The 16,504-nt window shown below is 31.9% G+C and overlaps 3 protein-coding genes across 3 annotated transcripts in view; 2 read left to right on the top strand and 1 right to left on the bottom strand.

The window, feature by feature from the left end:
• Window positions 1-16,504, bottom strand: part of LOC143916694 (uncharacterized) — a 577,487-nt gene that overhangs the window by 294,439 nt on the left and 266,544 nt on the right. The window lies entirely within an intron of this gene.
• Window positions 1-16,504, top strand: part of LOC143916695 (NHL repeat-containing protein 2) — a 501,476-nt gene that overhangs the window by 330,601 nt on the left and 154,371 nt on the right. The window lies entirely within an intron of this gene.
• The window catches only part of LOC143916828 (transmembrane and immunoglobulin domain-containing protein 1-like), a 33,456-nt gene continuing 33,049 nt past the window's right edge, over window positions 16,098-16,504 (top strand). The window contains exons 1-2 of the mRNA XM_077438076.1: window positions 16,098-16,136; window positions 16,208-16,317. Of these exons, the coding sequence (XP_077294202.1) occupies window positions 16,098-16,136; window positions 16,208-16,317 (149 nt within the window). The remainder of the gene's footprint in view (window positions 16,137-16,207; window positions 16,318-16,504) is intronic.

The following is a 16,504-nucleotide window of genomic DNA, read 5'->3' as shown; positions in this document are numbered from 1 at the left end:
GCTAATTTTTCATTTTACCACGTTTATCTGAATTGATTACAAAGCAAAGATTGACTTTTTCTGTTACGGTATTTTTTTTGTTGCTCAATGTAATTATTATAATCTCTAAGATCTTGGTTTTTAGTAAATCCATCAACTTATGATTGTGTTTTGAAAATTGGATAATTCTCACAGCTATTTTCTGAATAATACAGTTTTCTTCACAATAAACGGATAATTGTATATTTTATTCTACAATCAAAAAGTTCAACGTACAAAAGCAAACTCAAAATAAATCTACATTCTCGCTTATACTGCATTATTAGTACAATACGAAGGGTTCATTCGATTTATTCGAACGAGTCACGAAAAACTTCCATTCTACTTCATCACTTATTCAAATGAAGACATTCAAATTAACCGAAAACGGGGGATTTCAAAGGGTTGACAAACTCTACTACCCTCAATTCGAAACAAAAACAGCGTTACTATACATTATATTGTATTATTATAAAACGAACGTGCACAACAACATGAGACCGCATTATCACACTAACGCAAAACCAACCACGCTCACACTTCAACATAAATTTTTAAATAGTATTATTGATACAACCGTTACGATTAATACATTGTAAACAAGTTTATTTGTTGCAGTATATGGAATTAGAATACATGTGAATTTAAATTAAATTCGATGTACATTTCGGGCCGTCGGATGAAACAGGCGTAATTTCGATGTATGCGATCGTTCGTTCGCGTTTTGAATGTAGTATGAATGGTTTGCGTTAATACTTTTGATATACAAGATTGATGACAGTTAATTTGTATGGGTTTTCCGTTAATTGCCGGTAGTTTTGAGGCACTTTTCGGGAAATTGCCCGTTCGGCGCGGCCACTCTTCGGATTGGTGCGCGACATGCACCCGAGTCGCATTGTTCCGTGACCTGGTTTTTCCTCGGTTGTCACATAAACATTCACCGACAACAATTACGCGTTTGAAAAACGTCCCTAGCACAAGAGAACGAGAAAAAAAGGGCAAGTCATCACGTTAATGCCTCGCCCTACCCCTTGCGCATTTTTCCCTTTTCGCCAAACGACCGAAACGAACGAAAGAACGAATGCTTTCTTCAATGGAAGAATGGAGGAAATTGAAGAATCGATTAATACTATATAATAAGTACGTATATACACAAGACTATACTGTATATACAAAATATTCAGTTTTTTAACAGGTGTGGCTTTGTGTGGGAAAAGCGCGCGTGCGATGTGAACTTTCGATAATTTTTTAAACGGCATAATTTTCCACTAACGACGCACGTCTCAGTAATAAAAGCGTTATACAGACGCACAGCTAATAAAAATAAATAAATTGTGTGTGTGTACTAAATCAGTGGCTATTAAACTTTATTGGCTTACATCTTTTATTATGTATCGACACCACCCTGCATCTCAAAACGGAAAGAAATAGTCCAAAAAATGGTATAAAAATGTACATATCATACTTATATTTACATATGTTTATACATATTTATGTACATACTTAGTCAGCAGTTTGTGCTAATTTTAATGCTGCTGGTCGCACTTGGATATTTGTGACTTCAAGTTGATCGTTTCCTATCAGAGTTTGCCAATTTATCTGATTTCATTGTTGAAACAATTCCTCCATCAAATTGGCAAAAACCATTCTACCTGCTTTGTCACAAAGATGAATTAAATTCATAGATATCTCTATGGATTATTTAAGTAATTAATTAATTAATTGTTAATTTCGTGTTCTTCAGATTATTTAAAATAGATTTTATAATGCTTTTTGAATTGAAGGTCATGTCTTTCGATTTGAACACAAAGGAAATATTAAATTTGACATCAATGTGACAAAAAAAGGGGAAGGTGGGTAAAGGGAATTTCGTGATCTCCAGCCTGTTGGAATAAAGCGATTTATGTTATAAAAAAAGCTGCAATGTTTGTAATTAATTGTCTAGGAAGGTGCATTGGGGTTTACCTGTTAGGTCTTCCTGGTATATGTATATGTATACATATGTAAAATATAATAAAATATGTAAAAACATACATACGATCTTTCAATAAAATTTTGATTTCAATATATTTGTTAAATATCATAAAACACATCGTAAATGTACCAAAATCATTTAAAAAGAGTCTTTAAATATAATATATGTAATTAAGTTCTTGAATTACTTGTTTAATTTGATCATTCACAGGTGAGTGAGCTTTTTTTACTCTTATGTTAACCAAATTTTTAACCTGAAGATGGCCTAAGTTGCAACCTGTCTAGAGGTTTGATGACTTATAATGTTTGAGAATCACTATTCCGGATTATACATGTGTATAATTTTCATTCGGAGAATGCACAACGGATGTTGTGAAGAAAAGGATTGCGTGTTTGGACCAAATTCTTCGTATCACATTCAGAACGAATCAATTAATCTAATCGTACGTTGGTTAGTGTAAGAAAATAAAGTGGTGATTAGAGCGATAATCCATTTTAAAGAATGCTCGTTTGGAAAAGTGGTAACGTATATATATTTCGAACCGATCTCCGAAGTTTCTCGCAAAGCTTGAATCGAACAATTTCGATGGTCATTGGAAGAATGCTGTATAAAAATGTATATACGCACTCTCAAGACAAACGTTTTCAATTAAAACTTTTCATTTTATAGTTCTTTCCACTTTCATTTCATAACAATCAACTGAATTGAGCAATACAGCGGAGTGTTCTTTAATTGTAATTACACTTAATGCGAGTTAAGTAATTAAATGTACGCATTTGTGTAGGGCGTTTTTAAGTACATAGTTCAATTTAATTTGATGGCTTATTACCTTCCACGTTCACAAGTAATTACATATACTTAAATTCAACAAAGGGAAAATCGTCGAAACAAAGAAAATATTATATAATGTGACAATAACATTTGAGCTAAAGCATTATGAAAGCATCGCCGAAGGCAAACACGTTACGTGCATACTTTTCAGATATATCGATTGTAATTACGAAAAAGTGGGCTTTGTAACGAGATTTTCCGTGGAAATATAATCTGATATTCCTCTATGATATTTTTCATAGAAACTCTCATACGTCAAAGAGTCCAATTTGTGTGTTACGAATTGATTCTGATACATAAATAATATCAAAATAAACATGTTGACAGACCCAAGGTATCCGACGTAAATATTTGATCCGCCCCGTAAAAAATATTTGACAACGTTTGATTTACCATCCAATTTTGGACAAATTTATGTATAAATATATAATACAAATCTACCGAAAGAATACACAGATGAAAAAAAAAATAAAACCGGATTTTTATCAAAGCTTCGAATCAACTTTCGTGCGATGCAATAAAGCCGATTGACGTATATACATATTTTTTTGTAACTACGTATATACATATTTTTTAGCGACGCGAATATCATAAATTTAACTTTTTAAAATATACATGGATATTTTTTTGAATGAATTGCGCCACACAAAGCCTTTGAAATGTCATGATTACTATTCAAACGTATTAAATCAACAGAACACGCTGTATTTATTTTGCCGTTTCAATGAGGCGTACGAACCTTTACGATAGCCGCTCAGATTGTTCACATATACATATCATATTATATATTTACCTTTTGACTATCAATCTACGATATATCGTCATTTACAATTTCATTCAAAAATGCCAATCGCATCGTTTATGCCGCCAAAATAATGAAAAAGATGAGAACTTTCTCAATCACTGGGTAGGAGTAGTAGTAGCAGTATGTTCAGGGATCGTAAAAAGGGGTAAAGAAAGCGTTTAAAAATCAAACTAAATACCAAATTTCGTTGATTGGTGTATGCTATACACTTTTATAATAAATAAATGTATAGGTCTTTCTTTTTTATATCATGTATGTCGAAAAATGTCTCTAAATACCCTAAAAGTAAAGAAAAGGGTATTTTTTTAAACTAAACAACGGCAACTAATTTTTTAATCATTAATTTATAATAGTTATTCAATTACGCTAAAATTAAAAAGTCAGGACGAATTTCATTAGTTAATTAATAAGTTTTTTCAGTAAATCTTCTTTTGAATTCATCTAAATATTCATTATATACAATTAGAAAATCTCTTATCTACATGTTTCCGACTCAAAAAATCATTTAATCATTTATATATAATAGTACAATAGAACTTCATAAGGCAAACTATGAACCAATGTTGAAGTTAACTGCCCGTTTAATAAAAATACTGAGCAATCGATAAATATACAGACATACGTATATCTGACCATTTATTACATTTAAAGATCAATTAGCCTATTGAACCCTACGTTCTGATGGTTTATTTTATTTACTTACCATTTTTTATAACTGACCAAAAATACTCTTAATATTGACCGGTTCAATACAGGCCTGATTTTAATGATTTAATATATTTTGCCTAGATAATAAATGTAAGTTCAGTTTTAAGTCAATCCTTTTGACTATATTGAATCTTCAAAATGGTTCGGCGACGAAAGCATAACATTTTTGCACGCTGGATTTTCTGGAAAAACAAGTAAAATTTCGTACGAAAACAACTGATAAACAAATTTAGGATTTTATCGAAAAGTATTGCTGTCTAACTGATCAGTATCCAACCAGTCTTGGAAAATTCTGATCGATTATTTGGCGAATGTCTGCAAAATAATCATTTGTACGATTTACACGTCGCCAGCCAGTCTGTCTGGTGCAAATTGACGGCAATATGTGTCTTCTAACTTGGTGGCAAATAAGCAAAATTGGTACTTGCTTATATACTAAGAAGCTAGTAGTTTGCCTCGTCGGCGTGTTGTGACCAAAGCGCGTGTTCGATTAATTCGGATTAATAATTAACGGATTGCGTGCCGCCACTGATTGACAAAGTTCGCGTGCCACTGTTCGGCACCGAGCTAACGGGGAAAAAATATACGAAATTATACGAAAAGTACATTGAAATATACTAAAATTAAAGTTTGTACAAAGAGCCAAAAATCCGAAGGGATATTTCAGTAAAACGTCCGAAATTTACTACGTCGAAAGCCTTCAATAAATGCCGAATATATTTTTAGTTAATACTTAAGCCTATTATGATTTTTTTTAAATGTATTTTTTGTGTAAAAAAATCGAGATCATGAAAAATGATATGCAAATTATATCAATTAAGTAAAATTTCACATACGTATAAAAATATTGTAATCATCTGGTGCGTAGGCGAAATTAATTCATTTTTTTCTCGTTAAAATTATATGATGAGGATTTTTATAAAGCAGCCTACAAGGTTTTCTAATACACTAGATATTTATTTATTATATTTGAAACGTAAAATACTACATATATGACATTCAAATGTTGTCAAATGGAATTTTCAGCCTCTTCTAAATTGCATTTATGACTAATATTTGTATTATATTTATGTTACATATACATATGTTAATATACAATATTTTTTATTAAAGGTCTTAAAATTTAATTTAATGTTAGTAAATTATGTACCTATGTACTTACATACATAAAATACATGCATATATGATATGTATATATATATGTATGAAGAATCTGCATTAAAAACTCCATCATTAGATGAGGATTTTTTTATATTCATTTTTTCATTCATATAACAAGAAAATATACACATATGTATCATAAATATGTACATATGTATGTATATAATGTATAATATTTAAATGTCATTCAATTTGAAATTCAGGCATGTGATGCTTTTTTCATTTATATTTTACTAAGAAATGGAGTGATTTTTTTTTTTAATTTCCAAAAGTAATATGTTGAAAATCCTATATTAAATATTTTTATTTCAGAATGCATTCTCACCTCTTTATCTATCTTTCTAGCAATCCTCCATTTGAAACTGTCACTCTTAAGCAGACATGATGGATTATTCTATGTAGTTTATAATAACAAAAGAAACAACGTGGATGAAATGAGAGAGCTTATTTAGTAAAACATTTTAAAATTCGAAAATAATCCATTAGTGTTCGAGACATATGTATGTAAATATCTGGACATAGAAATGATATATTACTGTATAAATCATGATTCATTATAAGATTTTCAAATTTGATTTAATTTTGTTAATATATGTAAATATGTAATACTTAGTTTCTATAACAAGTATAAAAACGAATTTTCAATTTAAAATCTCATGGGACCTCGCATGGGTTTTTTAAAATTATTATTAGTCCTAGTAATGATATACAATGCAGTTAATGATTTAGATTTTAACAATCATTAAATCAAGCATTACATCTTTTTACTAATTAATATTTCAACTCCACATTATCAATGTATCATATTATCGGTTCGAGGAAACTTACCCTTTGGACACATAACCCCGGTCAAAAACCCCCTGTACATTAACCCCCCCATGCAAATAGCCCCACCTCCGTCAAGGATAAAAACACTAAAAAAAAATTAACAGTATCTCTAGAAAAAAAGTCAGTATCAATGCTAATTTATTTCAGCCAGAAAAATACAGATAATAACACTGAGGAACAAAAAATCACGTTTTTGAGTTACCAGAGTTGAGACTAATCAATCTGTACTAAGTTTAACCCATTGTATTTGAATATGACAATGAATTTTGTTGGTTCGCTCTCGTTTAAGAGATATGAGCGTTTAAAAAAATGCGCAATTTTTACAGTTTTTTGGCTTTTGCGGTCTTTAACTCAAAATCTAGTATTTTTGTGTTCTACATCAGTATTGGAATTAATATTCAGATGTTTTTCCTATTGATTGTGATATTTAATTGCTTTAAAATACTTATAATTAATTATCAAGCGAATTTTAAAAGTCAAAAATATATTTTTTTTACACATTTTTTCTCATGTTATTATGCGTTTATTTGGCCAGGTTTTTTATTTCACCACATTTATAAGGATTGGTTTCCTATCTCAATATTTCTATCTCGAGTAGTCCACCTCACAGAATACAACGGTTGGACTACTTGCCATCTCGCTTGCATTAAAAATATTGAGATAGAAAACCAACGCATTTCTCGCAATTTACGAGGAATGGGTAGAAATCTATAATTGGTCTCAGATGTTATTTAGTTATATTTATTCTTTATTTTTATGAATTTCTACATCTGAGGCCTGTTTTTCTATAAATAAATAAAGGTTTACGATTCTTATAAAAATACTGCAAATTTATCCATAAATGTATGTCAATTTGATTGACGATTTATATTCAAAATGCTCCGAAAATGTAAGTTTATCAAAAATTTATCAACAGATGTCTCTATGATGCTTTGTTAAAATTATTCTAAAAATTGTATATCGACGTTTGTAGGCACATTGGAGTTCACCTGTTGGCATTCCTGGTATATATGGGTATAAAAAAAAATGTATATATGTTTAATATCGGTCTCCGTGACGAGACAGAATGTTAAATGACAGAAAACGCAAATATCGGAAGGCAAAGATCGAAAATCGAAAGATCTTAAGTCGAAAGATCAAAAAAAATGGTGCATGGTAAACGGTACATACTCACTTAATTTGCGCGAGCAGGATACAACAGGAACAAGAGGAACAGGCTTTTCCTCCCGTATTAATGTGCGCGCGCAGAATACGGGAGGAAAAGCATGTTCCTCTTGTTCCTGTTGTATCCTGCTCGCGCAAATGTACCGTTTACCATGCACCATTTTTTTTTTATCTTTCGACTTAAGATCTTTCGATTTTCGATCTTTGCCTTCCGATATTTGCGTTTTCTGTCATTTAACATTCTGTCTCGTCACGTAGACCCGTTTAATATATATGTTTAAGTATAAATCCAAAGTGACGATTCAGAAGTATAATACATACATAGATAATGGAGAATTATATTAGAAAATCGTTATGGGGAAAAATCGTTCATTAAATTTTCTTAATATTCAGACGGTATTCCAGTATTAATCACGGCGACGTAAAATCAATCAAAGTATTATAAATTATGAAATCCGCTCTTACAGTTTCTCCAATAAAGCGAAATCCCTCCCGAAAGTAATTTGGACCGACTTGGGAACAATCGCCCATAGCCTTGGGACCCTCTCTAGAACGTCAAAATTTGACGTCGTCCTCAGCTTAATACTCTTAATTGAAATCGAAGAATGTTATATATAGAAAAACCCCGAGAAGTGAGACAGGGAGAGAGAGAGAGAGAGTGAATAAAAATCGCTCTCCTTATATCTCCTTCATGGAAAAATATGCAAAATAACCCAGCGAGGGACGTTAAAGTCGGTGCGTGACCTGGGTCGATAAAGCCCCAACTTGGAAATATTGATACCATCGTCTTTGGCCAATATTTGTATACGAATCGTATACAATTTCAAGTTTTGCTAATATGCATCATGTCGTGCGATTTCGGTGCCAAATTAAACGTTGCCAATTCGATCTTTAAAAAGTGAGATTTAGAGAGTGCAAAAAGTAAACACGGGCTTCTTTAGACAGGTGTTACACAAAAGGCAATAAAGTACGAGTCGAACGCCACAAATATGGCTCAGTTCCAAAATATCTCAATGGACGACACTTTGTTCGACAAAGTAGAGTGATACTGTTTGAAAAACGACAAAAGTGTGTTTATGCGAAAGATAAACTGTCACAACTTTTCTCTTTATATTCGAACGTTAAAATAAATCTATTCGGATTGTATTCCGAGTGAAATATATATATTGTATATGAAAAAATATGGTTTGTATTTAATGTCACGTATGTGTTGTCATGTTCCACAACGCAGTTTATATATATTTAAATTACTTATTATCATAAAAACGTTACATTTATGTTATTGGTAGGTATATTCGAAAACTGCAGATTTAATTATGAAACGATGATGAATTTAAAATGAGATACGTAGAAATTTGTTTCACTAATTAACTTTGGTTCATTTTGTTCTGCTGCTTTGCTGACCGTCACTTTCGAGGTCGATATTAATGACTACCAATCTCGGAGTCTCGATGGTGATGAATACCACTCTCGCAGACTCGATGGTGATGACTAGTCACCGGACCCAGAAGGTGCCGCGTATTGTTCAAAGGTTGAAAATTCATTGTAAAGGTTTGCCGAACCCTTTTTACAAAGGATTTACAATAATGGAACAATTGATAGCACTGTGACTATCCTACCTCTGGTGATGACTGACTTATGTGATCGAATCGTGATCTATATAAATGATTTATTTATCTCGTGGGTTGGGCAAAGTCTGGCATTCCTATCTTGTGACTATCCTTTTACAGGTTGAGTTGGATGGTAACTGACGGACTAATGTGATAGAATTTTGATCTATATAAATGATTTATTTATCTCTTTGGCACAGTCTGGCACTCCTATATTATCTGACTTTCCTGACGATCAGGAATTTTAATAGACTTATTACTCATGTATATGAATGTGAGAAAGTGAATTCGATTATTGTGCGAACTATATTGATAAGCGAGGTACATAACAGTATTTACATATTTGATTATTTATTTTTATATAGATATATACCAAGAAAGTCAATAACAAACATTCCAGCATTTTTATTACATAAATCGCTGAATTTAGAGATACTGATTAACACGAAATTAACTATTAATTAATTAATGGACATCTATGGATTTAGAATTGTACATAAATTTTTAAATATTGTACATAAATCAAATTTATATATTGTTGACATAGTGGGTAGGATGGTTTTTAGCCAATTTGATGTAGGAACCGTTTCAACAATGAAATCAGATATTTTGGCAAATTCTGATAGGAAACAATCGACTTGGTGTTACAAATATCCAATTCTGACCAGCAACATTAAAAATTAGCACGGGATCGAACCCGGTAACCTCTCGGTGCTTAAAATAAGCGCAACCACCGAGCCATACTGTTGGTTACATAAATAGTCCTTAATTATGTATAAAAAATGGTCACTACTTTAATTCAATGATCAGTTTATAGCAAGTTTTTAATGAGTTTTTACTTGTAAAGTCGTATAGTAATTTTTAATGGAAGTAAACTGACAAATACATTTATATTTACAGACTATTTAAATTAAAAGCAACCGACCAACTTTAATTAAAAACGAACCACAGTATAAGTATTTTTAATAATTAATTTCATAATTTGAATTATATGTACATATAAGTATTAATAAATTTTAATTTACAAACTTTAATTCAAATATAATATAATAGTGCTATTGTAAATAGCAACTCTTAAATTAAAACTATTGTAATTTGTATTTATTTAACAGTTACCATTCTATTGTTGCGTGATGACAGTATAGGGGTGACTTAACGATCAATTAGTCGAAACAGTAAAAGGGGTAAAATTCTTCAAATTATATTATAACGAATACTTTATAAATTATAATCGGCAACACGTGCCTTTGATCATAGATTACAATTCCGTACTGTGCTTTGAAAATATTAATAATTTATTTTTAAACCTCCCATATCGTTAACAGTAAGCTGTAATTGAATTTTCTTTTGAATTTACGCGGGTAGTGTTTTTTCCCCTATTTTGAATGCTGTAAGCGCTTTAGCGCCACGTTTAGATTAAAATCACAGTTCGACATCGATAACATGGGTGTTTTTCACCCGATTTCAACGTGAGAAAAAACACAAAACATATATGTTTTTGTAGAAGTATTGTTCCTAGTAATTTTTATGCAGTATTATATATATTCTACATATGACAAAAGATACATATTAATTTGTCAATTTGAGAATATAATGGTTTTCATTGTTTGTAAGACACTAGATGAACCCGCCATGTGTTGCAATGCCACAATAACGCATGCAATTCCCGTTCCCGTTCCCGTTTCTTGATGTGTTTCGATAAGTGAATGTTTCAGTTTCAAATTAGCACTTAATAATCAAATTAAATTATAGTAATGATAATTTGAAATTATGTATTTGTAATAATTGAGACCCTCTTATGGATGACCGTTGAGGTATATCTATAAGAGGGTATTTTGATGTCACGGGTTCGATACCGCGGCAAAGTCTCGGCGACCGAATTTATACAAAGTTTAGGCTTTTTATCGATTCATTCATTATGTTCGGCTAGCGTTAGGACACACACACATATTTCCGTCTTTATATACAGATTGTATATCTAGATTTTTATGCTTGACGGGGGTGGTTATTTGCACGGGGGATTAATGTCCAGGGAGTTTTTGACTGGGGGTATGTGTCTAGGGGGTAATTGTCCTAGAGCCGTATTCAACATCAAATCGTTTATTATTTTTTTGGTTTAGAAATGTGTGTGTTGAAAAATAAAAAAAAAGTAATAATGCCCAGATACAAAGTACGACTCACTCGCGATACGAAATGAACACATGTACTCGCGCATAAAACACCATAGACATTTAGTCCGACTGTACATTTGCAAGTTTGCAACAACAGAGAATATTCCTCCGGTACAAAAACATTTTCCACGGGGTATTGTGTGCGTATTTTAGCCTCTGGCGACAACGTCTTCTCCAACTAAGTATGGTGATTATAGTTGTGTGGATAGGCGTAACAATACCCAAAGGGAAACTTTGGTCGGTAACGCGTTGCGTGCCAGAGGAAAACCGCCGAAACTTCTGTCGCAGATTTGGATGACGATGTGATCTGCAGATGTCGTAAGTTGCGAACAAAAGGTCGGTCGAATCGAAATTCGCGGCCGTAATTAATCCGAAAGTATCCCGAATAGTAATTTATCATTTCGTGGAAGTCGACGCGCTGGGAGAGGGGGGGGGGTTAATTTCAATTAAGGTTATTAAATTTTGCTATGGAATCACTCGCCGAGTGTACGTATATATGTATGTATGTATGTACCTGTGGATATATATATATATATATATATATATATATATATATATATATATATATATATATATATATATATATATATATATATATATCGCTTTGTGAAAACGTTCAGCTATTCATCTCTGTCAACGTCGTATGTCTGTGTGACGATGCATCATTTTCAAACGTGCATTGTTTCGAATTTTGCACTGCATAGCTGTGCAACGGAACAAGACGAAACTTCAACACAAACACACACATATACATACATGAACATACATACAATAGAATTATTTCTTTTGGGTTTTGTTAGGAAAACCATATTACACAAGTTGGGGCAACATTTATTTAATTTAAATCATAATCCTTTTTTCTTCTGAATTATTTCCAATATTATGTTTACTTTAGGTGTGCGTGCATTTGCACGGCACATTTCAGGCATTATTTCCTAACGCATGCGCGCTTTATGTGTTCATGCGTTGTTGTTTATTTTGTACTTGGTTATGTGAAGTGTGGTTTTTTACTTTATCTATGTACGTTGTAACAATAGATGAAGTTTTGTGATCATGCGAAAATTCGAACTCGAGATTTTGACTGATTCGAACTCAGAATCGATTACTGATCACGTTTTCATGATCTAGAAAAAATGTGTGTGTGTGTCTGTGTGTGTCTGTGTGAGGCTGTGTGTCCGTGTATTTTGGAGATTTTTTGAACACCGTTAGTTCTATCGAACCGAAACTTAGTATCGGTTACTGCAATTCTTATCGACACGACGTAAATTTTTTTCAAATATTTAAGTTGACCGGAAATGGTTTTTAAGTTTTTGAATTCGATTATCTCCCAAATCGCTAACTTAATCGGATTAAATTTTTTTTACATGTAATAGAAATAATAATTTTTATAACCTTGTATTTTTTAAATATTTTTATCTGAACCGGAAGTAGTACTTTTACTCTAGAGAATCGAGGTTTTTTATGTTTTTCTCAGAAACCTTTTGGTTTATTGAACTTAAATTTCATATCTAGAAGTTCAAGCGTAATACCAAGTTATTTATAAAATTTAGTAAGCATCCCTCAACCGGAAGTGGCAGTTTAATCTTGTTCGATTTTTCTTCCACTATTTTTTTCGACCCCTTAAACGTGCGTGATCTTCACGAAAAAATTCAAGTATAATTTTTGTATTATTGTGATGAAAATAAAAAAAAATCACTAAATTTAATAAAACAGAAGTAGGATTTTCTCCTCTTAGAAAGGTCAAAAATGTTGTCGCCTGGATCCTGTCCACACCCCTGAACGTATTAAGCTGAGAATTTAAATTTTTATTTTTTATGTACTAACTTAGAGCTGCTAACGTTTTGGTCAGAATTTGTAAACCGGAAGTAGTATTTTTTTTTAAAACAATATTTCATTATTTTATTTTGACCTTTTAAATTATTTTTATCCTCTTGATATTTATTGTGTATAATAATTATACTGATTTCAAATAATATAAAAAAATTTGAACAAAATCCGACAGCCGGAAGTAGAATTTTTTTCTTGTCCAATATTTTCATATATTTGCACTCAATTTGTATCGCTATCATAGTTATTAGTTCAATATCGAATTTTGTGTTTTAACCTTCTTATATTCCTCAAATACATAGATTAAGTCATGGGTTGGTCACACCCGAATTTTTTTTATTAGAACAGTGATGTGTGGTTGTTCTTGTGCGATATTCATGAACAACCGTCTCGTTCTCCGACGAAAGGGTCTCTTAGACTGTATTCGTTGATGGGGGGGGGGGTGGGTGGCTTCATGTTGAGGGACGATGCATCATTTTCAAATGTGCATTGTTTCGAATTTTACACTGCATAGCTGTGCAATGGAACAAGGCGAAACTTCAACACAAACACACATGCATACATATAATAGAATTATTTATTTTTGAATTTTGTTAGGAAAACCATATTACACAAGTTGGGGCAAAATTTATTTAATTCAAATCATAATCCTTTTTATTTCTGAATTATTTCCAATTTTCATAGCTTACTAGCTGGCGTAACTTGTTATAGACGGTTATTATGTTTACTTGAGGTGTGCGTCCACATTTCAGGCATTGTTTCAACGCATGCGCGCTGTATGTGTTCATGCGTTGTTGTTTATTTTGTACTTGGTTATGAACAGTGTGGTTTTTTTATTTATAAGAACAGTGATGTGCGATATTCATGAACAACCGTCTCGTTCTCCGATGAAAGGGTCTCTTATACTGTATTCGTTGGGGGGGGGGTGGCCTCATGTTGAGGGCTTTAAGGGTCGAATTCCTTGACCTTTAAAGCGGGTATAGTATAGGCGGGTATTCTTCGAGTTATAAATTAGATATATTTAGCACTAGCTGAAACCAGCATTCGTTGCAATGCCAGAGTAAGTTCCCGTTCCCGTTCCCGCTTCCGTTTCAAGGGATGGTTGGAGCTTTACTAACGTCTGTTCAACGCCGTTTCGTCATAAACCAACTGGTAACACAGTTACCAACGAACAAATTTCTTTGACTACACAATGGCGCTTCAAACTTTCGCGTATCCCAAATCATAATTCCGAATATTACTATCAAGAGGTTTTTTTCCCGTTTCAGAAAAACATATTCACTCAGGTTTCCTATGAAAGCCCTATGAACCCGAGTCTCTCGCGGTATTATCACCACTTTGAGATATTTAATCAGAAACTGTAGAATTGCAGATTTACACAAACACGTGTATATAACAGATAACCCCGCTTACCCAGCGTTGCCTGGGCGCTTTGTATGCGAGCCGTAAGATCTCAGATTCAGAGCTCTTCCGAAGCCAATCTATACATAGTCCTAGATAGGGTGCAGTAAAATAGTGTATTCAATTTTGTAGCCCAAGTTGTAAACTGTAGATTTTTAAAGCGAAATAAATTAATTTTGTATAATGTGTAGTCTTATTCCTGAACGCGAGCACAGAAAAATTAAATTTATAATCATTTATTGGAAAAATTATCATTATAAAAAAATCAATCTATCGTCAATGATATACGATATAGATACGATATAAACCATTTATAAATATTTGTAACATTAGAACTGTATTTTTATGTTTCAAAACTAACTTTCAGTGGTAAGGAAAAAATAGTACAGGAAAATATTCTCTATGATATTATATAATATTTGATTTTTAAATGCTCTTTATTATTACTAAATTATGTTCACAATACATCTTATATCTATTTTAATAGCTACTGATCTACTGATCATTTTTTATATTTTACAATTTTAATTTAATTTTGTTAGTAATTATAGTATTATATTATTCTAATGTTAATTTACAGTATAATAGGAAAAAGAGCTCGAAAGCCTATTTACAATATAATGATATTATATAGTACGAAGGAATGCAATGTAAAATTATTAAAATAATATTATAATATAAAAATGAAAATATGAATAAAAAGCTATATGAGAACATTTGTTACAGCTTATGTTAGGGTAGAAAATGAAAATTTCCACGTTTAAATATTCATCGAATTGCTTGATATGGAAAGCAATTAAATCTACATACTTTCAATAGTTTATAAATGGCATAATATAAATTTTTAGAATTTAGGCTATAGAATTTTTATACCACTGATTAATATAATACTAACATAACAATGTAAAATAAAATAACTATATGTTATAGATAGGCTAGACTACTATTTTAAATGTCAAGGCTCTCAATTTTCAATATTAATAAATAAATATGGTCACTATTGATATTTAATTACAACAAAGCTATACAAACTGCAGTCAGCATATAAAAGTCGGGCTACCCAAAGTTGGACAGCCTTGAAGTACAAGATTTCGATTTTTTTAAGTATTATGCTTTTCAAACAGTTTTCCGAAAATATTCAAGTTTGATTTAAAGATGTAATACACATCCGAGATTGGATGATATATAGATCTATCTAACGTAAATGAAATATTGACACTGAAACTTAATCACAAGAAAGTTTCATAGTTACAAAAGCAATCTCAAGTTTAATACAAACATACTAAAGATAATTTTTGGACGAGTTATGAAATGGCGAATACATTTTCATATCCATATATCTGTGAGAGGGTAAATTTATATCTCATTGCGTTTCCCATATCTTATCTTGTTATTCTGGATTTAGTCGGACTATTCAACTCCTTCCAAAAGCTCATAACATTTTTAATGTTGTGATTGGAAGCGATTTTCATCCGTCATCGACAAATCTCTTATTTTTTCCTCAAACTATTATAGGTAGGAGCATTAAAAAATATTAAACTCAAAAGAAAGCTAGACCTCTTAAATTATTGAGGACCTATAAGTTAGAGTAACACGAGATGGTATACCAATTTTATTTTAAAGGAGATATTGGTTCTGTTCAGTTGAATAGGATTAGTAAAATTGTGACATACAAATGTATTAAATAAATTTAATTTTTGTCCAACAGGTGACAGGCAAGTCCTGTAGCATTTCGAGGAGAGGGCGGCATGTTCCTCGCAGCGATCCTGCTGCTGTGGCTGCCGCCCGCGCTGCTCTCACCATCAACCATCGCTCCCGGTAAGTGCAATAACAATAACAAAACAGTGTTTTATCAAAAACAAAACTAGATCATATAGTCTAAATTATGGAAAAATTTCAAATAAATCCGTCTGCAATCGACTGAGTTACACTCGTCTCAATCGAGACGTGCGGCGTTCACCGCTCAAAATACGTATGTACTACGTACAGCCTGAGACCGAAATCC

The sequence above is a fragment of the Arctopsyche grandis genome, chromosome 9, assembly GCF_051622035.1.
Source record: "Arctopsyche grandis isolate Sample6627 chromosome 9, ASM5162203v2, whole genome shotgun sequence".
Taxonomy (NCBI): Eukaryota; Metazoa; Arthropoda; class Insecta; order Trichoptera; family Hydropsychidae; genus Arctopsyche; species Arctopsyche grandis.
Note: the sequence above shows the minus strand (reverse complement) of the source record. Positions and strands in the feature narration are given on the sequence as shown.